The sequence below is a fragment of the Rattus rattus genome, chromosome 6 (genome assembly GCF_011064425.1).
Source record: "Rattus rattus isolate New Zealand chromosome 6, Rrattus_CSIRO_v1, whole genome shotgun sequence".
NCBI classification, from domain to species: domain Eukaryota; kingdom Metazoa; phylum Chordata; class Mammalia; order Rodentia; family Muridae; genus Rattus; species Rattus rattus.
In genome coordinates this window covers 48,720,571-48,742,937 of record NC_046159.1, presented here as the reverse complement: position 1 = coordinate 48,742,937, position 22,367 = coordinate 48,720,571, and the positions used below count along the sequence as shown (strand labels likewise).

Genomic DNA, 22,367 nt, shown 5'->3' with positions numbered 1-22,367 from the left:
AAGCTGACAAGGAGGACAAGCTCTTGTCTTTGAAGAACAGCAAACATCAGGAGTCGATGGGATTCCTACAACTGATCCATTCCCGTTTGAAGTTTCACTGCCAATGTTACATGGGTTAAACTGAAATCAATACGGTTCTCCATTACTTGAGTCTTTCAAAGAAAAAGAATAGTCTCGAAACAACTTTTATCATTACAGAGTATTTTCATATGTTTTGATGGCTTACATAAAAATCTCTGGAGTCAGGGTATCTGTGACTTAAAACCAGCTCCCCAGATAGCCCATATTGATAAAGGGGTAAGTGTATTGTGGCCTGCTCTGCCTTCTGTTCTTAGGCTGGATAGAATAGCAACAGCCACCCTGAATGAATCGCTTTAAACAGCTAAATGAATTGCAACACATAAATTCTTAAGACAAGATTAGGCTAAATACACACACACACACACACACACACACACACACACACACACACACACACACACACTGCTGCTCTGAATGATCTAACATCCACAGGGCTCTAGCCTTGTACTTTTTATTATGTATTATACTTTTGCTATTTCTTCAACCTCACTCCCTTTCTACTGTTAGAGTTTCTGAGACATCCCCTTAGCACTGTACTGTTGCTATAAGTGGCCTGGAAGGACAAATCCTTTGCAAAAGGGGCTATGCTTCGTCTCCCTGCTACCCTGACACACTTGCTGCCCTTAGCCCATTCAGGATCCTCTTTACCCCGATGCTTCTGACGCTCTCTGGCAATAGGCTAGAAACAGCTCAAGATGAGCTGCATTTGTCTCTGTGCAGTAATACTTACTGAGTTTTGAGTAAAGTATAACCTGTTCTACTGTAGTTCAGGTATCTTGTCTTTTGGTTTCCTGAAAAGAAAAAGTATGAAAAATGTATCTAATATTTTCTGTTCTCTCATTCTTCCGCTCTCACATCAATTTTGTGTAATGGCTCACAGTGGCCGTGCTTCATTTCTGAGAATTCATTCAGATTTGTCAGTCATATATATGGCTTCAAAGAAACCTCTTCCTCCCTTACACAATGGAATTTAGACTTAAAAAAAATAGTCTTCAAGGGATTTTTTTTTTGTTCCTCTGAAGTTAGAGTCACTTTGATAGAAATCCAATGTAATCGGTCTTTTCAAAAAGCTTGGAGTATTTATGATTCAAAATTACCTAATAAAAGAAATATGTTTGCAGCTAATTACCAAAATTATAATGGTTTTATCTTCTTGAAAGAAGTAAATCCCTGTGCAGGCTGTGCAACTGAAAGACTGCTTTTTGTTCTTTTAGACCAAATAGAAGAACACAAGAAGATGTTTGTCATGCACACTAAACAGCTTTTTAGCTCATTACTTCCCTTTGATTCACATGTCCTTAACAGATTTGTACCATAGAAATATGATAAAAACCTTTGGGTGTCATCAAAAAGAGTCTACTTAGAAGAATAGAGTAAGGTCTGAGAGATGCTTCAGTCTCCACTGAGCAACATAAGGATGAGGTCTGAATGTAATTCTAGGGAGACAGAGAAAGGGTTTCACCAGAGCACGTTGCCTAACTAGATTTGCCATTCTGGCAAACTCTTAATTCAACCAAGAGAACCTGCCTCAGGGAATAAGATAGAGACCCATAGAACCACCATTGAACCATAGAACCAATATCAACCTTGGGCTTCTATATATGTACACACACACATACACATACACACACACACACACACACACACACACCAAAACACATATACTCACATGCTTGCATCCACCTGTGAACTTGCATGCATGCCACACTTATATACAAAAAGTACAGTAAACAACATTGTGTTATAAAGTAAACAATTACATCAGTAATATTTTATATGATCATATGTAAATATATGTACTTACTATCAAGTCATTAATAAGCATTTGTGCACACGTTTACTATAAAATGTAAACAATTCCGTTGGAATGATACAGAACTATATTTTATGGTAACAGAGAAAAGTTATATAAATTGATAGGAAAAATAGCTACATATCCTATTGACAATAAAATTTCATATGATGATGATCTTCCTGCAACAGTGTCTTTCTCGCTTGTCTTTCTGATTGAGGAATATTATTAACTTTAGCTAGAAATCGTAAACCTGTAACATCTGTGCTTTCCTTGGGTGTGGCAAAACAATATGATGGTGTTAGTATGGTTTTGCTTACAAGTAAGAGTGTCTATGTCATTTTCTCTTTTTCACATAACAATCTATTTCTCTGAAAGCAATGGCATTTGTAAAACTTTGACATATCTGCAATCATCAGGGAATAAAAGATAGTGACTAAGTAAATTACCGAAAAGAGAGATCTATCTTCTATACCTGGCCATGATTACTCGGTGGTAAAATTAATGGAACCATTTCAGTTTTGTTTCCTCATTTCGAGTATTCTTAGGACACACACTGAATTCCAACGAGTGTCTCAGGACAGGAGTAAGAACAGAGTTAGCCCAGGGAAGAAGGATTCCACAAACGACCTTGCAGGATTACTCAGAATATTAACATAAGAACAAGAAGGCCCTTTAGGAAATAAGTGGATGACCTTTGACTTCTTGCCTATTTTTATCTAGAATCTCGTCTGGGTCTGGGAAGATATTCTTATGTGCTCAGTCTTCTGGCTTTTTTTCTCAGTCTCTCAGCTCTTCAGAAATGCCAGTTATTCCAAAACAATACTGTCCACCATTCAAAGACTCAGTTTGTGAGGCTTTGTAATTTTCTTGAATGAAGGTTTCATTGACTTCCTTAATCCCCTCTGCTTCCCTCCTCCGTCTAATGTCATCTCTCTACCTGTGCTCCTTAACTGACTACACTATATGAAAGAACAGGAAGTTCCTGTTCAAGTTCATTTAATGATAATTACACAACTCACCACTGACCAACACTGCAATGAGTGTGCTTGGTGATATGGAAATAGATGAAGAAACCACACAGGTCCTCGTGGAAGAAGGAGAATGGAGCCAAAAATAACTTAGAAAAAGTTATAAGTAGTTACTACCCATTCATAACTGCCTAGTCTGCCTGATGCCCGGATCAGACAGATTTCAACTAACAGAACAACTGAACTCAAATAAGCTTAAGCGTAAAATTGTTTATTACCAACTAATTAGTATTAAGCAGCAGCATGGATCAAGGGTTGGCTAAACGACTCAACAATACTTTTAAGAATGCCTTTTATTCTTCATCCCATGGAACTTTATTAGGTGCATGACTTTGTAGCTCAGCCTTCCCATGATGATGAAATTGCTTTTCCAGTTTTCAAAAATCACATGAAGCCCTGAGAGTATTCACAGTGAAGACTTGTAAAGATCCCCTCTAAACCAGAAACATGAAAAACAAAATAAAACCGAACACCTAACTACCACCAGAAATTAAAACTACAGTCTTAACTAGAAACACACAGTAGACAGGGTTTTATATCTTATTCTCCCAAAATATCCCATAAAACTATTATTGGCAGGTTCATTGGCACCATCATCTGACCTGACTGGTCCAAAGTCATACCATTCCCGAGGGCCAGCCTTGATGCAATGGTTAATTTGGGTGGATTGCTGAGAAACTGGGATTCCTTAAAATGAGTGTAAGCATGGGGGTTGGGGAGATACTTGGTTGTGTCTACTCAAGTAGTCTTTATAAATTTGATTTCTATCTTTGGAAGCTAAGCTCAGCACTATTTTGGTGGCCAAGATCAATATCTAATCAATAATATCTCCAGATCTTGAATCCAAGATATGTGCAATTCCACAGACTCAGTTCTTCCAGTCTCATTTCCAATGCCATAAACACTGCAGGGGAAATGTTTCCCATTTCTTACCTTTTGAGCCCTGAGAGTTCCAACCATTCTTAATGTCTTAGGCAAACACGTTGCACTTTATGTCAGAACACGTTTAAATCTTCTTGAACCTGACTATGGTTATGTAGACACACGCCCTTGTAAGGCTGAGAGACAGCTGAGTGGTAACGTGTTTGACACGCAAGCTTGAGGACATGAGCTCAAATCTTTACCACTTCTGTAAAATGTCAGACCCTCTGGCCTGTGTACCCATGGGCGCACATGTGTACACAGAAAGGAAGGAAGGAAGTGAAAGAAGAAAGGAAAGAAAAGACTATGTACCTTTATTTACTCATACCTGTTACTTCCCGTGCCTGCTCGTCATATCCCTTAGTTTTCCTGGAAATGACAACGCTAAACTCTGGGTAGAACTTTTCCAATAGACTTATAGCAAATCCCTGTCTCTTTGTTGAGGATGCTGTTGAAATTTTGACTCTTTCATTTGTAGTTAACTCGAAGGACTGACATTTCTACTAGTGGGAAAATGTTATGAGTATCTGAATCTTTTTCTTCACATTCTAATAAGGTGAATGAATGAGTGTTTTATACATAGCTGTAACTAACATTAGGTTCCCTGTTCCTGAAGTCCTCAAATGAATGCAAGTTTGGCGCATGAGATGCTGTGGAGTTCAGCTTTAACCCCGTATCAGTTTCCCTCTCTAACCCATCTTGGGATTTAAAACACGGAGCAAATGCTAAACCTATGCTTTCAAGTTTCAACCACGGTTCCCAGAGCACACTAAAAAATGAGATATATGAAATGTCAGATGGTCAAAATTCAGGAAACAAAATCCCAATTGCCAAGCTCCTCATTTGCAACCCTTTAACAGTGGCTTACCTACCTTTTCAAACAAACTATTTAAAAGAATCCAGCATTGCCATTCACACACTACCTTTTTCCCTATAGTTCTAGTTGATAGAGGCTGATCACTTCCGCAGTGGTCTGGACAACTACCTGTATCTGCTGCTTTCTCTCTCTGATGAGCTTACTCAGATGTAATATTTCAAATTATCACTTGTCCCCAGAACATCTCTCCTTCTAATTTATGTTGCCACTCTCCTAACTCTAATTGGGATGCTGCTTGCTCTTCTGCCCACTTCCCACTAATGCACTGTCCCCACACTGCCACCCATGCTGGAGCGGGCGTGGCTTTCTAAAAGGCAAGTGGCCTATGCAATGGCCTCTATACAGAATGCCACCCAAAGCCTCCCATTGTCCTTGGAGGCAACATTTCCTCGTCCGAATAAAAATCCCACGGGGATGTGTCTCTTTGATCTACCTTCTTGCTCATGTGTGATCCATTACCCTCCAGCATATATGAGCTGGACCCGTGCATGTAAGTGATAGATCTTGGACTATGACTCTCTCAAAAACATCTTCTAAAATTGTAGAAAATCATTTTTCTCTGAATCTGTTCACTTTACAGAAGAAAACAAGCTCTGTCCCTTGCTTGTAAAACTTGATGATGGGCAGTTTTAATAATTAGGCACATCTGTTAATGTTTTCAGTTATTACAAATGAGTCCTAATATAAGCAAAGTGCAAAGAATTGACCCATTTAACTACACAATGCGGGAGATTCTTGGATAGAGGTGTAAAGGTCAGGGAATGCTGAACATGTTTATGGAAACTAGGCGTTTAGATACTTGGGTTACCGAGGAGTTCTGACTAAAATTTGCTTTCCATATCCAACCAAGTTCATTTAATTTATCTTATTACTGGTTTCAAAATCAGAGCATCCCCATGGTTTCTGGTGGTTAGTAATGTAGGCGATTGTGCATGCCTTGGCACCTTGTGAACATATGTTATGTATATATGCACATATACATATATCCAGAATTCTCTGAGTTGTGTTAAATTCTTGTTTCAAAGCTGGGGAAGCCTTTGACTTAGTTTCCTGTCCTCTGAGTCAAACATTTCTTTAAATATTTTGCTACTGGCATTTGTGGGGTGTACACACACACACACACACACACACACACACACACACACACACACACACACAGGCATTTTGCCAAGTCTAATTTGAAGCTAATGACTTGATAAGAAGCTTGATAAGAAGGAATTGTCATCATAATGGCTACTGGAGTACAGTTCAGGGGAAGGAGAGCTCTTGCCTCAAGGCCCTGGGTTCCATCCACAGCACCACAAAAATAAACAAGCAAAACAATCCTCAGGCCTTGGACCACTATGGTATAACCGAATATAATTCAGAACTGAAATGTGTGGTCGTTACACTAGTTTTAATGTGGCTGAGAGATGTTTGTATCTGACTTAAAGTTTGAACAGTACGATATGTTTTATTCTTTTCAAATTCCTATTATATAAGTTTAAAACGTTTTCAAATATAGACAGAAAACTGTGCCGCATCTAAGATCGACGATAAGACTTTATGTGCAAACAAGGAGAGAGCAAGACTGCATGCAATATCATTTTATAGCTGTAGAGATGGTGTTATAAGATCAGGATATTTGAAAATTAAAGTTAGTTTTGTCACCCAAATATCCTTAGGTAGAAATTTTGATCTGTTTATTACCCAGGAAAATACAAGGCTATTTTTTAATCTGATAATAGTTGATTCTGCCATAGAAGTTACTTTTTCTCTCCTATGCTTTGATGTGTTTTATATCTAAATGATTTTTTATCCCCTATGAAGATAAGCAAGTAGAATCGGATTCCCCATTTCTCCTCCTACCAATGTTTTATTTGGTTTACCACTGTCAAAGGGGAGAATATTAGAATTATTAATCCATATAATTCATGACTGGGCCTTATGAGATCTGCACCCCTGCTTCTATCTCAGCCGTGGATGTGACACTAGTGCAGCGCAGCAAAGCTCTCACACTTCTCAGTCACAGTGGTCGGCAGGCCAGTCAGCTACCGACTCTGCCCAATTTCATAACTAAGGCCTCCCTTCCGGTCAGATGGCTCTAACCATGCTGGAAATAGGTGTTTAGGAAAACCAAACGAGGAGAGAACAAGTTCAAAGATTCATTGTCCTCAGTGACTTTGCCAAACTTCCCAGTCTTTAATTTCATTTTGAAATGACTGGTAGTGAGGACTCTTGGTCACCCTGCTCCAACACTCTATTACACAGCAGATGTTTCATGGAGGGAAAAAACTCTGTCTTTGGTATTAGAAGAGGTGGCTAAGTGTCCCAACCCTGTAGTCTGTTATTCATGTGACTTCGGACCAAGCTATTTAAACTTCTGTGATCTTATGTTCCTTGTTAATAAGAAATGGTACGACAAGATTTTCTGCATGTGGCTTCCTGACAACCAACCTGGGGCATAGATATACGATAGATTGTGAGCTGTACCTACAGGACCTTAACTAGGGTTTGAATCAGCCCATCTATAACAAAATTCAAAGTGTATAGTACCATGATTCTTTGAGATTAAGAGCAAAAATAAAATAATGTGAAGATGCATACAATAAGCAACTGGGATGTGTAATTATGTTACTTAAGGCAATGCTGTGCATTTAGCTGCTGAAATAATGATGCAATTCCGCATTTATTGATGGAGGAAGTTATTCATGGTAATTTATGAGTCAGGAAATCATATTATTCATACATTGCTTAGTCTGACTTTAAAATGATATACTTATGTGTGTGTACACTTTACAATATTTAAAGCATGTACGAGATGCATGGTATGGCTTTTTTATGGAGAAGTTATGACATGTGGTAGTTGTGTTCCAACTTGCAATGATTTTTGCCATTTGCATCTTATCATTCTTTCTGAATGAAATATACATGATTTATATGAGACATATATGTAGCCATAGATACATATTAGAAATTCCACCCAAGTCCAGAATAGAGTCTTGACAATGCATCTCCCCTTCAGTTCTTCTTCTCTAGTCTCTGAGCAAAGTTTTGGGGCTGGCAATCTCTTCTGAGTCCCTTTCGATCACTGCTGTTCCCACAGCCATTCCCGACTGGGAAATTATTCCCCCTCATTCATGGATTCAGTGCACTTCTAAACAGTCATGTGTCCAACCTCTTCCAACCCATGCCCGTAAAGTCTGGCAAATTACACGTTGTTTCTAAAGCACAGAACAGATTTTCCTCTCTGTAGGACCTCCATGCATTCCTGCCTCTATGCCCAAGCAGAGGCGATGGCTTCTGTAACGTTTGGTTTGTATCTATAGCCTGCTTGGTACTGAGAGCAGGTCATCGCATGGCCAGAGTCTGTTTCTACTCATGGGTCGCATGTACCAAGTCAAACATGACTACTGTGTTTTAGAACAGGCACATCCCAGACGTCTGTCACATGTGCTCTCTCAGCCGTTCCATTCCACTCGTTTAGAATATTACCAGCTCGTGACACTCCACTTGTGGCTTTCCATCCCCGCTTAATGCCTCATGTTTCTCACTTTGACCTATCTTTTATATACCCGTAATTTCTTTGACTGAATTAGCTGATTCTTTACTTTATCTATACTATTTTTGAGCACTCATGTATTTTCGAGTCCAGTGTAGTCAGGTAGCTTTAACAAAGAGATAAATAAACAAAATCATACCCATGCTTTTGAGTAATTATCAATCTCTTATTAGTTCTCTTTTGCTTAAATCCATTGACTTAGGAGTGAATTTTCTTACACACCCTCTCCCTGGAAACCACACCGGCATCAGTTATAGACATTGTGTATGATATTTGTCCTGGCTCATCCCATAAAAGAAGACTGTGTTTTCTTACAAAGAGAAGATGTTAAATAAACATACCTATGGGATGTACATTTAGATTTTATTCAATGTATATAAAATGATTTTATTCTATCGATGTGGCCATGTGCCTGTTAGTCTTCCAGCATGAAACTTTTATTATTGTGAGTTTTTGAAGGTCAAACTTGGTTCCCAGTTAGTATTAGTTAATCTCTAAAGTCACAAGAATTATTGACTTCTCACAGTTGTGTGTGGCAGCGATGAGGACCACACTTGGTTCCTGAAGTCAAGGAATCAGTTATATCATAGAAGTTTCATTTGCTGCCTTGGCTTAGAACCCAGAGGCTAAACAGTTGCTTTTTAATTTACAAGGGCTGGCCTATGGATCTCAGAACATTAAGACCATGCTGACTTTGATAGCGCTAATGGATTCTGTCCTATAAATACACCGTGCCTTCAAATTGTGTTATTTAAGGAAAAAGAAAAGAAAAGCCAACAACCCCAGTGTTACCGCCTCCATTACTAAACAATATGCATTTATTTAGGAACGTGAATGAGCTCTTCATTATTACCTTTATGTTTATCTTTCACCAAATTCTATCACTTTAAAAGAAGCGATTAACTGTTATTTTCTAATGGCGAGATGACAAAGGACATTAAAATTTCTTTTACGAGAAAAAGAAATCTCATTAATTTTCACATCACTTTTGTTGTTTTGCAGCATCTCCTTATTGTAGCTATTTTCATCCAGATCTGCTAAGTCCATTAGTAAAGCAAACAAGGACACATCACCTTTTCAGTGTTCAGAGAGACATCTGTGTCTGTCTAAGGAGCTGGGCATACTCCTACGGCTTAGCGAGTGAGATTTCACTCTGAAAAAGATTCTTCCCAATTAGTTTTGCAATGCCACTGTATTTCAAGTACAGCTAGTAAACCTGTGCTTGCCCAATGCCTGGCAACTGGGCCATGATGCCAGAATTTCCTTCCCGAGCTGCATTCTAAGTTCTTTGAGCATCGGAACTGTTGAGTCTTCCTGGTGTAATTCTGTGATGAAAACATTTGCTGATTTGATTTATGTAATTTCATATATTTTATCAACTAAATTCTGCTTCTACAGTAGGAATAAGTTATCCTATCAGTCTAGACATATACACACTGAAGTGAGAAAATAGCTTTCAGATACGTGGGAAGGAGGTGCCTTTTACTTTTATCAGTATGTGGAATGAATACAGAATGTGCTACAGTTTTCATTGTCTACAGGGATTTATTTACATAGATCTTATTTATTTCCATCTATTTCGTATGTTAGTTGTTTTTGTGTTCATCTTTACACATGCAGAAGCATTTGCGTGTGTGTATATGTGGAGGTGGGAAGCATTTGCATGTGTGTATATGTGGAGGTCGGAAGCATTTGCATGTGTGTATATGTGGAGGTCGGAAGCATTGGTCTTCAGGAACCTTCCACTGTTCCTTTGGGACCAGATCCCTCACTGGGCTGTACCATGAAGAATGATCTAGCTGGCCCTGAGATTGTACTAGTACTGAATTGCACTGCTCTAACTGGTTCTTCTAGTGAGTTCTGGGGATCTGAATCAAGCTTTCATACAAACAGACTCTTTTCTTTTTTTTCTTTCTTTCTTTTTTTTTTTTTTTGAGAGCTAGGGACCCGAACCCAGGGCCTTATGTTTGCTAGGCAAGCGCTCTACCACTGAGCCAAATCCCCAGCCCCACAAGCAGACTCTTTTATGACTGAAATGGTTTCCCCAGCTGTAGACTGTATACATTTCATGAAATTTAAACATGAGAAGATGTTTTCCTGTATCTCTTTGTACGTCTGGTTAAAATCTGGTTTCCTGTCATTCCTACTAAAGCAGTATGCCTCCTACCTAGTATATCCTACTACATGGGAAAGTACGGAGTCAAGCATCGGGGTACATAGTCAGCAGCTCAGCACCAGAGGGGGGAAGAGAATGAGTCCATAGTCAGTATAAGGCACAAAAACTTTTAGAAGCAGCAGCAAAATGATGATGATGATGATGATGATGATGATGATGATGATGATGATGATGATGATAAATGTTAATTAAACAAGGACCTACAGCACAGGCCATGTTGCCTGTAATTGGAGACTAGAATTTATGAAATATCACTCTCAACTTCTACAACGCTGCTTCTCCAGCCATACTGGCATGGGAAGATGGTAGAGGAGGAAGTCTGTTGCTGCCTGATGGTGATACTGTACTTCCATGAACTGTCTCTTCTGCTTCCTAGAGGTTACACAGTAGCAAAACTATAGTCATTACCCTTGATTCTTGTCTCTGCTGTGCATGTATTTTCTGGCTTAAATAATGTCAGAAACCGTTGATGCCATCTACAGGATGATATCTTCGTTTTCTCTACTTACATTCCTCCTCCCTCTTTTTTTTGAAACTAATGGTCTGGTGATCACCTCATGTAGGTACATTTTATTAGGAAGTATTTCCTCTAAATGTAGCTCAGAAGCTAAAAGAAATGAGCCATAATCATATAAATGTAAAGTGTCTTTGAGAATTTACCAGAAAATGTAATGTCCTTATCCCTGAGGCATCGAATGGAAGAGACTTTTCCCCCTCTGACAGTAAGATCACTCTTTCTACCAACATTGATTAGATATATCACATCAGCAATTGTTGTGACACACTCAAAATTGAGGGGTGCTTGGGCACTCTCTATTAGAAGGTAGAAACGGCCCAGGTTCTTCTTGTCTATCATTTTTCTCCTTCCTGGTGAGGTAAAATGGATTGGCTCCTGGTCAGCATGGATTGTTTCACTCCTAGTTCATAAAACTGCAATTAATAACGATGAACTGAGATCACTCTGGATTTGATGTACTGTCCCGTCCTCATTGAAAGAGAGTCTTTAAATCTGCGGCTGAACAACTTATGGGTCTTCACACTGATTAATTCATCTTGTCAGAGTCTCGAGGCTGACATGACATCTTCTCAGCCATCCGTTGGGATCCACGTCACCGTTTTCCACCAAATGAACTCACTCTCTTCTAGGCTTAATGAGAACAAAACTCCGACTACCAGCTGCAGCTGTGCCTCTGGAATTTAATTCCTTGATCTCTGAGAACACAAAAAACCTCATCTTTCCCTGAACTTTTTAAATATAAAATAATCTGATGTTTGAACGTTAGTAGAAGGGACGATTCATTTAAAGTAAGTCGTCTTTTGTGAAATGTTTAGAGTTTTATTGCTACCATGTCAGGTTCTTGAGAAAATCTTCCTCCTCAAGGAGAGAGATGCTGGGAATCCACATACTACAGGAGAGACTCTTAGGGTAGTTATGTTTGGAGGCAGCACAGACCCCTTAACCTTTCTTTTGATTCAACAACCCATTTCACTCTGACAAAGCATTTACCAGATGCTGTCTATTGAGTCTTTACTAACCAGAAGGGAAACTTTTGGCTGAAGATGTTGACCTTCCTTTCTGGGGACTTGGAGTCTAAAGGTTGGGGACTGAAGAGACAGACCTTGATAGAGAGCTTGCTTATTTGAGGAGTGGCATCCTGGCTATGTGGTCTCACTCTCAAGCTCCTAAAGAGACAGATTGGTTCTTGTTGTTCATGGACCTCAGCTTCCCTTCTGGGCTGTGGGCCACTATCATGCCTCCATCAATTCCACTCTCATTAAGGTAACTACAGTCTGTAACTTTAGTATTCCTCTCAATTAATGATGAGATTCTCTTTTAAATTTGCTCAATCTTGAAAAGCAACCTGCTTACCATTGGTAGCTGTTTATGTTCTTGAAAAAAACACAAAGGGACGTATTTTATTGGACCAGGAATCCTACCCTTAGTAGGCATTCCCAAGGTGAGCATGATCCAGGGACTAGGAGAGGGTCGATGCTGTGATGAGAGGGACCACCAACACCCACAGAGCATCTTTCCTCTGGTCTGCAGATGTGTTAATCATCCATTTCCTCTGACATATTTATCCTACTCTGGCACCATCAAGCCTGTGATTTTTTTTTATCATAAAAGCTTTATGTCATTTCCATTGCTTCTGTAAGAACAGGCTTCCATGTCTTTCTTGTCTGAGGGAAATTTGAAGGGGGCTCTTCCTTATCTACATGACTTAACATCTCCTAAGTCCTTATGTCCCATAGGTAGTTCACTCAGGATACCTCTGAGGCAGTTTACACCGAGTTGTTCTACCCACACCATCCACTCTCCTTCCTCTAGTCATTTCCTTTCACAGTCATCTCTCTCATTCTCTAAGTATTACTGTGGTGTCATCACACACCAGGAGCCAGCATTGCACTCCTTTCTTTCTGGTGCCTCACCCAGAGGTAGAGACACCAGATTCCTCACATCTTCATCCCCTTCTTTTTTCCCCATCTCCAATGTTATATGCTTCTCCGGTTACCATATTTTGCTAGATGAGGTTCTGAGTAATTATCTATGTAAAAGTTTCTTTATACCATCTGCCAGACTTTGGATATATTACCTTCAAAAGCTTGTTGGGGTGAAAAGGCATAACAAAAAGGTGCTGGGCAACTAGGAAGACTTTACCCATGGCCTTCTCAATCTCAGAAACCAAAATTCTCAGAAACTAAATGTCTTTGACATTCTTCAGTATTCTGTTATCCTAAAATAAAATGGAGGGAGACTAAGACAATCCTGTTGTTTGTATTTATGTGACCTCCCAGGAAATGTTTTCATGTGTATTTTTTCCTGTCAGCTCCACTTGAAAACAAAACAATATTGTTGTTATCTTTTCTTTAGCCATATTATTACATATTATTATTACACAATAAAAGCTAATTATTCTATCCTGTAATGTGTCTTTTTGTACGTTAGAGAATCTTTAGGATATATGCCCAGGAGAGGTATAGCTGGGTCCTCAGGTAGTGCAATATCCAATTTTCTGAGGAAACTCCAGACTGATTTCCAGAGTGGTTGTACCAGTTTGGAATCCCACCAACAATGGAGGAGTGTTCCTCTTTCTCGACATCCTCGCCAGCATCTGCTGTCACCTGAGTTTTTTATCTTAACCATTCTGACTGGTGTGAGGTAGAATCTCATGGTTGTTTTGATTTGCCTTTCCCTGATGACTAATGATGTTGAACATTTCTTTAGGTGCTTCTCAGTCATTTGATATTCCTCAGCTGAGAATTCTTTGTTTAGCTCTGTACCCCATTTTTAATAGGGTTTTTTTGCTCTCTGGAGCTTAACTTCTTGAGTTCTTTGTATATTTTAGATATTAGTCCTCCATTGGATGTAGGGTTGGTAAAGATCTTTTACTAATCTGTTGGTTGCCATTTTCTCCTAATGACAGTATCCTTCGCCTTACAGAAGCTTTGTACTTTTATGAGGTCTCACTCATTGATTCTTGATTTTAGAGTATAAGCCATTGGTGTTTTGTTCAGGAACATTTCCCCAGTGCCCTTGTGTTTGAGACTCTTCCCCACTTTTTCTTTTATTAGTTTGAGTGTATCTGGTTTGATGTGGAGGTCCTTGATCCACTTGGATCTAAGCTTTGTACAGGGTGATAAGAATGGATAGATTTGCATTCTTCTACATGCTGACCTCCAGTTAAACCAGCACCATTTGTTGAAAATGATATCTTTTTTCCTTTGGATGGTTTTAGCTCCTTTGTCAAAGATCAAGTGCCCATAGGTGTGTGGGTTCATTTCTGGGTCTTCAATTCTGTTACACTGATCTACCTGCCTCTGTACCAATACCATACAGTTTTTACCACTATTGCTCTGTAATCCTGCTTGAGGTCAGGGATGGTGATTCCCCTAGAAATTCTTTTACTTTTGAGTATAGTTTCGCTATCCTGGTTTTAATTTTTATTCCAAAGGAATTTGTAAATTGTTCTTCCTAACTCAATGAAGAATTTAGTTGTAATTTTGATGGGAATTGCATTGAATCTGTAGATCGATTTTGGCAAAATGGTCATTTTTACTATATTAATCCTGCCAATCCATGAGCATGGGAGGTCTGTCCATCTTCTGGGATCTTCTTCAATTTCTTTCTTCAGAGACTTGAAGTTCTTGTCATACAGTTCTTTCACTTGCTTGGTTAAAGTCACACCGACGTATTTTCTATTATTTGTGATTATTGTGAAGGGTTTAATTTCCCTAATTTCTTTCTCAGCCTGTTTATCCTTTGAGTAGAGGAAGGAAGTAGAGGAAAACTGATTTGTTTGAGTTAATTTTATACCCCGACACTTTGCTGAAGTTGTTTATCAGGTATAGTAGTTCTCTGGTGGAACTTTTGAGGTCACTTAAGTATACTATCATATCATCTGAAAATAGTGATATTTTGACTTCCAAAAGATGTTCCAACATACAACAAAGACAAATGTACCACTATGTTCATAGCAGCTATTTATAATAGCCAGAAGCTGGAAAAATCCCAGATGCCCTTCAACAGAGGAATGGATTCAGAAAATGTGGTACATCTACACAGTGGAATACTACTCAGTGATCAAAAACAATGACTTCAGGAAAATCATAGGCAAATGCATTGAAATAGAAAATATCATCCTGAGTGAGATAACCCAATCTCAGTAAAACATACATGGTATGCACTCATTGATAAGTGTGTATTAGCCCAAAAGCGTGAATTACCCAAGATGCAATCCACAGACCACCTGAAGCTCAAGAAGAAGGATGATCAAAATGTGGATGCTTCACTCCTTCTTAAAAGGGGGAACAAAAATATCCATAGGCTGGTATATAGAGGCAAAGTTTAGAGCAAGGACTGAAGGAACAGCCATTTAGAGCATGCCCTGCCTATATATATATATATATATATATATATATATACAGTCACCAAAACTAGATAAGATTGATGAAGCTAAGAAGTGCATGCTGACAGGAACTGGATATTGATCTCTCCTGAGAGATACAACCAGAGCATGTCAAATACAGAGGCAAATACTAGCAGCAAACCACTGAACTGAGAACGGGACCCCTGTTGAAGGAATTAGAGAAAGGATTGAAAGAGCTTGCAACACCAGAAGAACAACAATGCCAACCAACCAGAGTTTCCAGGGTCTAAACCACTACCCAAAGACTGTACATGGACTGACCCAGGGCTCCAACTGTTGGCCTTGTTGGGCACCAGTGGAAGGGGAAGCCCTTGGTCCTGCCAAAGTTGGACCCCAGTGCAGGTGGGAAGGGGGGAGGATGGGGGAAACACCCTTATGGGGGAGGGGGAGGGGATAGGAGGCTTATGGACAGGAAACCAGGAACGAGATGACATTTAAAATGTAAATAAAGAAATATATCCAATTAAAAAATAACAAAAAGAAAAGAATAAAATGTATCTAAAGTAAAATGTCTCAGCATAGGCTATTCAAATGAACCAACAATTTAAAACGCACAATACTGTGGCTTAATTTTTAAGCTAGCTGTTAAAAAAAGAAATCAGTCTTTTGAAATGGGTATCATCCAAGTGGCAGAATTTGCCTGGATTACTCTTTGGGCCCTGTAATAGAGCAGCTAGACAGGAATTTTCTCAGAAGCAGAAACTTCTTTTTTTGCAGTGTTTCCTCACTTTCCATGTTGTGTATATAGTCAAGAGGAGTCCCATCAAATGGTTCCTAATTGAATACAATCATTATTTTGGAATCATATCACGTTCATTACCTAAAATTGATGAACAACTTTCTTTCAATGAGTGTTGATAAATGTAAGTCTGTTACTTTCCCAATGTCATTGCAAATAAAGAGAGTTGAGGCATTGCTTGAACAGGAGAACTCGGGAAATGTGGATATGGTGGCCTCTATGTTGTCTTACAGTAGTTAAAATTACTAGCTTCTAGATTTGACTGAAAGATAACATGTGTTTTCAAAAGTCCAAGTCACTGCCATTGTGTGCTGAGAGAACACTGGGCTGAGACTTTATTCTTTGTTGTTGTTGCTGTTGTTTTTGTCATTGTCATCGTTGTTGTTGTTGCTGTTTCCTCCCTCTGCTTGTGACAGCCAGACAGAGCCAGCTCCACTAACACAACTTCTGGCAACTATTCTCTTTAAGGACTATTACATTTCTTCTCTATTCCTCAGTTTACATCCTGACTTCTACCAAGACTTTGCTCTTGAATTAATATGCACATCGTGTGAATAGTGGTGGATAGATAACTAGATATCTCTGCCCATAGAGCAATATTTACAAAATACTAGAAAATTATGTTAGAAGATATTTAGAGGTATAAACTCTGAAAGCAGAACTCACAAATGGGCAACCTGCCCCTTGAAATGGAGCCACATAGCCTGGTTTCATTTGTCCTACATTGTATTTGACTGTTGTTGTTATTATTGTTGCTATTATTACTTAATCCTTAGCCATCAGGAAGTTTCCCATCAAAATCAAGATTTCCAGTGTCCCTCGAGACACTCTAAGAAATTGTGTGCAATTCAAACACTGGTGGGACTGTGATTTTAAACTGTAAATGGCCACAATTTCAGGCTCCTATCCCTCTATCTGGATGTTTCTCGTCTGTATCAAATGGCGTAAGGTAGAAGCACTGAAATGCTTACCCAGAATGCTCCCTGACTTAATGGGGTATTGCACACCATCCTATTCCACCTGTAATTTCCACCCCAATTTCTATGTTATATCAATTTCTCCTCCATATAGTTTTTCACATTGGGACCTATTTTCTCTCTGCCCTTGTTATGAGTTTTATCCAGATCTTGCTTTTCTTACTTGGGGCTGCTGAAAGAATTAATCCTTCACCCTTCCCCCTTCTCCTACCCCATTTTGTGTCCCATGTTTCAATGTACTGGGTCTTATTCTCAGATGTGTAGGGCACTATGGAGTCAAGGCCTATCTCGATGAAAGCAAGTTGGAACTGAAATAACTTCCCTCTTCATTTGGCTAATGCACAAGCAAACAGCAAGCTACCGTGTACCAAAGTATTCCCTTCCATCCTCCCTGGTAAGGTGGCTCCCAGTAGTCCCTTCAGCCTCCCTGAATCTACTCCTCTGGGAAGCATCTGATCTTTTCTGCTGCTTATTTTACAACATTGCCCTGCTCTCTCATTATCTCAGAACAAGGATTCCCAAAGGGTAGTACCTGGAAGTCGTATTGCAATGTAAGCAGCCCTATTCTTTGGGATGATTTCTATGGATCTACCTGTACCCTTAATTACATTTTTTGGATGCAGAGATCAGAGAGATGAGAGATGATACATAGGTATATGGGCAGATAGAGAGTTAGATTGATGAATTGATAGACAGTATGCTTAAGTAAATAAATAGCTATATGCATAGGTATGTAAGTATATAGACAGCCATAGGTATATTATAGAAATTATGAATGTTACAAAATAGATAGATGATAGGTAGGTAGGTAGATAGATGACAAATAGATGATAGATAGATAGATAGATAGATAGATAGATAGATAGATAAAGTATGCATGTGAATTGATAGATATATAGTTAGCTCAACAGGTACATAGACAGATATAGATAAATAATAGAAGGTCTATATATAGATAGATGATTACTAGTTAGACAAGTAGATAGATAGATAGATAGATAGATAGATAGATAGATAGATAGATAGATAGATAGATAGATGATAAGTTCATAGGTATTGATTCATAGATACACAGCCATCTCAGACTGAACATTGGCAAGTCCAGAATTTGTAGGTAGCACTGATGCTTGTAGATTTGTAGGTTGTGTGAGAAAGGAGGAAATAGAATTCAGTTCATGTTAAATTAGTGCATTTCTAGCAGTGTCGCGCAAACACTGTTTATTGCTGATAGCCTCGAGTGTAGCTTTCATCTGCTACTTGAGGTCACCATGGAAGCTGTCAGGCCCATGGCCTACCTACATAAGAGAGGGTCAAGCAAGAACTTTTCATCAAAGTCAAGATGATCAAGTCCTCAGCTCCTTGGATGTGGTGTGTTTCCTTTATTGGCCACTACCATCTTCATACCTTCTCTCCCATAACAGTGCAGTGCATAGATGCTTACTGACAATGCACTGAGTGCACACAGGTCTGAGAATGAGAACTGAGAACAGTGCCAGTCTGCATCAGGGTGCTCATGGTGTCTGGTCCTGGGTACATGCTCACAGAAGTTAAGTACTCTCTGGGTATCCTGTATTGACTATTCCAGTGAGAACTTGCTTTAGGCCTGCTCACATAATGGGAAGTTTTGACCTGGAGGTACTAAGTTGGGAAACAGAGAGAGGCACTCACTGTTCCAGAAGTTTTTATGCTGTTCGTTCAAAGAAAAAATATTTGCTGAGCAACTTGAAGCATGGTTTTCAATTTTTTTTAAGTAGGGTGGTAGAGAAGAAATGGATTTTGACTGAAAGGATTTGGGGAAGTTATTATGACAAAGTGCCTTGATAACAACAAGAACAAGAACAACAACAACAACAGAATTTAAAAGTAGAAGCCAAGCATCTGAGATTATGTTTGTGATTCATCAGTCTTGCAAGTTTGAGCATGACCCAGATCTCTCTCAACCTCAGTCCCCCAGGCTGTAAGATGGGGACAACTCTATTGCACAGTAGGTTATGTAAGGGAACAAATACAATATCACAAATAATCTGATAAAAGATGCGCAGTACTTACGAATACAGGCATTTCCAAGAGTAAGTTAAGCTCTCAAAAATACTATTTTTCAGTCATGTTTTAAGAGAGCAAGAAACATACAAATCATAGGCCCCCCCATTCTTCATACAGTGTACACAGTCTAACCCCAACAAGGAAACTAAGGCCAATGATGATAAATCAACAAGATACGGCCACAGTTGGGTAGCAGCTGAACTGAGATTTAAAGCCAAGGATGCCTGTCTTCTTTCTGCTGATCCTATTAGTCTCCCTCCTTCCCCTTCCCCCACAACCCATACACTTTTTTTTAGCCACAAAAAATGAGAGACATTTATGTTTGAAACTAACTCATCCTGATAATTCCCAATTAAGATGTTGTCATCGAGCATCTGGCTCCATTTCCTTTTATGAAATATTGTAAACATAATTTGAGTATAGCTTAAATGAAGTGTCCAAATGGGATAAAAACAGGTCACCTGGGAAATTAGATTTTATAGATTACAAGAATTGAATGCCTAAGTTCTACTTAATGGGCATAATTTTTTTAAAAGAAAATTCTTTGGAAACGATTGGTCTATCGGTTTCATCTTTTTTTTTCTATATACGTCTACAGCATGGTGCAATTAAATTCTAAATAAATAATATGAACTTCATGGTATGCAGTAGCAAAGATTCTGTTAATAGACTTGAGATTCGCAAGAAAAACCTGGAGTCTTTGACTCAAGTTCATATTTTCCCCTTTACCTTTAAAAATTCCATATAAAAGATATTTGGATAAATATAAATCAGATAATTTTCTAGTTCTGCAACTTTTTGGGGAAATGATTTCAAATACATTTTATAGGGGTATTCCAGATATGTGTGTGTGTGTGTGTGTGCAAAGTGTGCGTGGCGTGTGCGTGTGCGTGCAAAGGTGCGTGTGTGTGTGTGTGTGTGTGTGTGTGTGTGAGAGAGAGAGAGAGAGAGAGAGAGAGAGAGAGAGATGGGGTAAATGTATGTGACAGAGATGGGGAGAGGAAGAAGAGGGAGAAATAAAAGAGGTATTAAGAGAAAGAGATGTAGGGAAGGAAAAGAAGAGTGGGGGGAGAAGAGGGAGGGGTAGGGACAGAGAAAAGAAAGAGGGAATGAGGAGAAAGAGGGAGAAGAGAGGAGAGATGGGGAGAAAGGGAAAGGGAGAGGGAGAGAGAAGGAGAGAGAGAGAGAATGAGAAAGAGGGGACAGCCAAAAGTTGACGCTGGGTGTCTTCTTTAATTGCTCTGTGCCTTAATTTTTGAGACTCTCATGGAACCTGGAGCTGGCTCACTGGTTCAGTTCATCTGGCTGCGGCAAACAGCCCTCAGGGATCCACCCCTTTCTGCCGCCTGAGTTCTGAGATTGTAGGCATTTGCTGCCATGACTGACTCCTTATATAGGTATCGGAGATCTAAACTCAGGCTCTGATGCTTGCATGGCAAACACTTCTTCTTAGCCCCCTGAAATAAAGTCTCTTAAAAGGAGGAGCCATAACCATTAATTAATTATTGCCCAATTGGACAAAAGAGATAATTATTATTATTTTAGAGAGAATGCTTTCAAAATGTGGATGGAGGTAGGATGGGATTAAGGATTTGAGAGCATGGAAACATTGCTTGTTGCCACTAATTTAAACACTGTACGAAAGTGTTCTTTTGAGCATGGATTTTGTGCTGATGGAAGACTGAACCATCTTTTCCCCTTAGCCTGGTCAGGTGATGGTTAAAGCCCATGTACTGTCAAGTTCCATAGTCTTGGATCCTGTCCCAGCTCTCACACCTCCTGATCTTGCAAGTTTAGGCAAGTTCCTTGGACTCTTCAAGGATCAGTTTTCTCATTGGTGAATTATTGATAATAACTGCTTCATAGGTTGGTCAGGGTGATTCAGCATAAATAACCGGTAAATGCCAATAAACACGTCAGGTGCTTAACGCCGTCGGTATTGTCTGTTGTTTGTATCACCTTCTCATGGCATTCCTTAGACTCTCCCTTGACCTTATAAAACAAGAGCTGTTCCTTCATGACAGAAGTGTGTCATGAAAAGGACACACGTGCCTATTTAGATAAAATTTCAAATTGGTTTCCTTTAAGAGGCATAACGATGTCCATAAAAATAAAAAGCTATAAAGACAAGGCTTCTAGTAAATAATCATGAGCCTAGGCATATTTTCAGAAGTAACACTAATTCGTACTCATCAAAGGAGAACATATTGATTTGTGTATTTCAAGCAGCGCCCTTACGCATGCTGGGCCTGTGGTCGCGGCATCCTCCTCTGGGGAAGGTAGCTTCTTTAACTGCACTGAATGGTGATTCTATTTGTAGACGTTCTTGCAGACAGCACACCCCCTCCTTTCTGTGATGATTATTTAATCCTCAAATTGCATCATCTTCTCGGAGCTAAGGAAAATACATCTCTAGACCCTCCAGACCCTACAGAGCAGTGATTCTCAACCTACCTAAGGCTGCAACCTTCCCCAGCTCATCATGTTGTGATCCCCAACCAAATAATTATTTTTGTTGCCACTTCATTATTGTGATTTTGCTACTCTTGCAAATTATACCTAATATGTGACCCCCCCAATGGGGTCGCAACCCATAGGTTGAGAACCACTGCTTTAATGTCTATATATCATGTTAAGTCTTTCTGTTTGCTGCAACCCACAGACTACAGAATTCCGACACCGGAGATCCTATTCTCCAGCTTGGGCCACATGTGGATAACAACAGAAAGTTAGAATGCTGGACTCATTTGAACCGTAGGGGTTTGCCTCTCCCCAACCCCCGCCAAAGCCATTTTCTGACTGTAAGCAAAAGCACCATTTTTAATGCAGTAGAAACAAAGTCCAGAAGACGACTTACCTTCTTTTAACCAAGGAATGTTATTTTTGTCATTTTCAAAATGCTCGGCTGTTCTTACTTTTATCTTTTCCAACTCAGTTTCTGACATCTGAGGGGAAAGCAGAGTTTGTGATATAAAAGATGCATGGAGACCACAAATTGTGATAATAGCTTTATATTTGGACACTCTCACAATATTATGGAAATTTTTCCTGCCTGTGGTATTGGGAGCACTGTCTACTGCAGCCTTACCTTTGATGCACTTGCTTTATTTTAAAATGCTAGCACCGAGAACTGAACTTTGCATGGTACAGTACTTCACTGCTCTGTGACAAAGCTTGCTGTAAGATCTTAGAGCTTTGGACAAAAGCGAATAACAGACGTCTAACTAGACTCGGATTTGTCACAAATAAATAAACATTTTA

At 39.3% G+C, this 22,367-nt stretch overlaps 1 protein-coding gene across 2 annotated transcripts in view; it reads right to left on the bottom strand.

Annotated features, from left to right (window-relative positions):
• Mdfic2 (MyoD family inhibitor domain containing 2) overlaps nt 1–22,051 on the bottom strand; it is a 104,942-nt gene extending 82,891 nt beyond the window's left edge. Inside the window, exon 1 of one of the 2 annotated variants that reach the window (XM_032905067.1) lies at nt 21,943–22,051. In XM_032905067.1, coding sequence (XP_032760958.1) covers nt 21,943–22,051 — 109 coding nt within the window. The remainder of the gene's footprint in view (nt 1–21,942) is intronic. The other variant, XM_032905066.1, reaches the window with a different exon arrangement.
• Nucleotides 22,052–22,367: the final 316 nt, after the last annotated feature.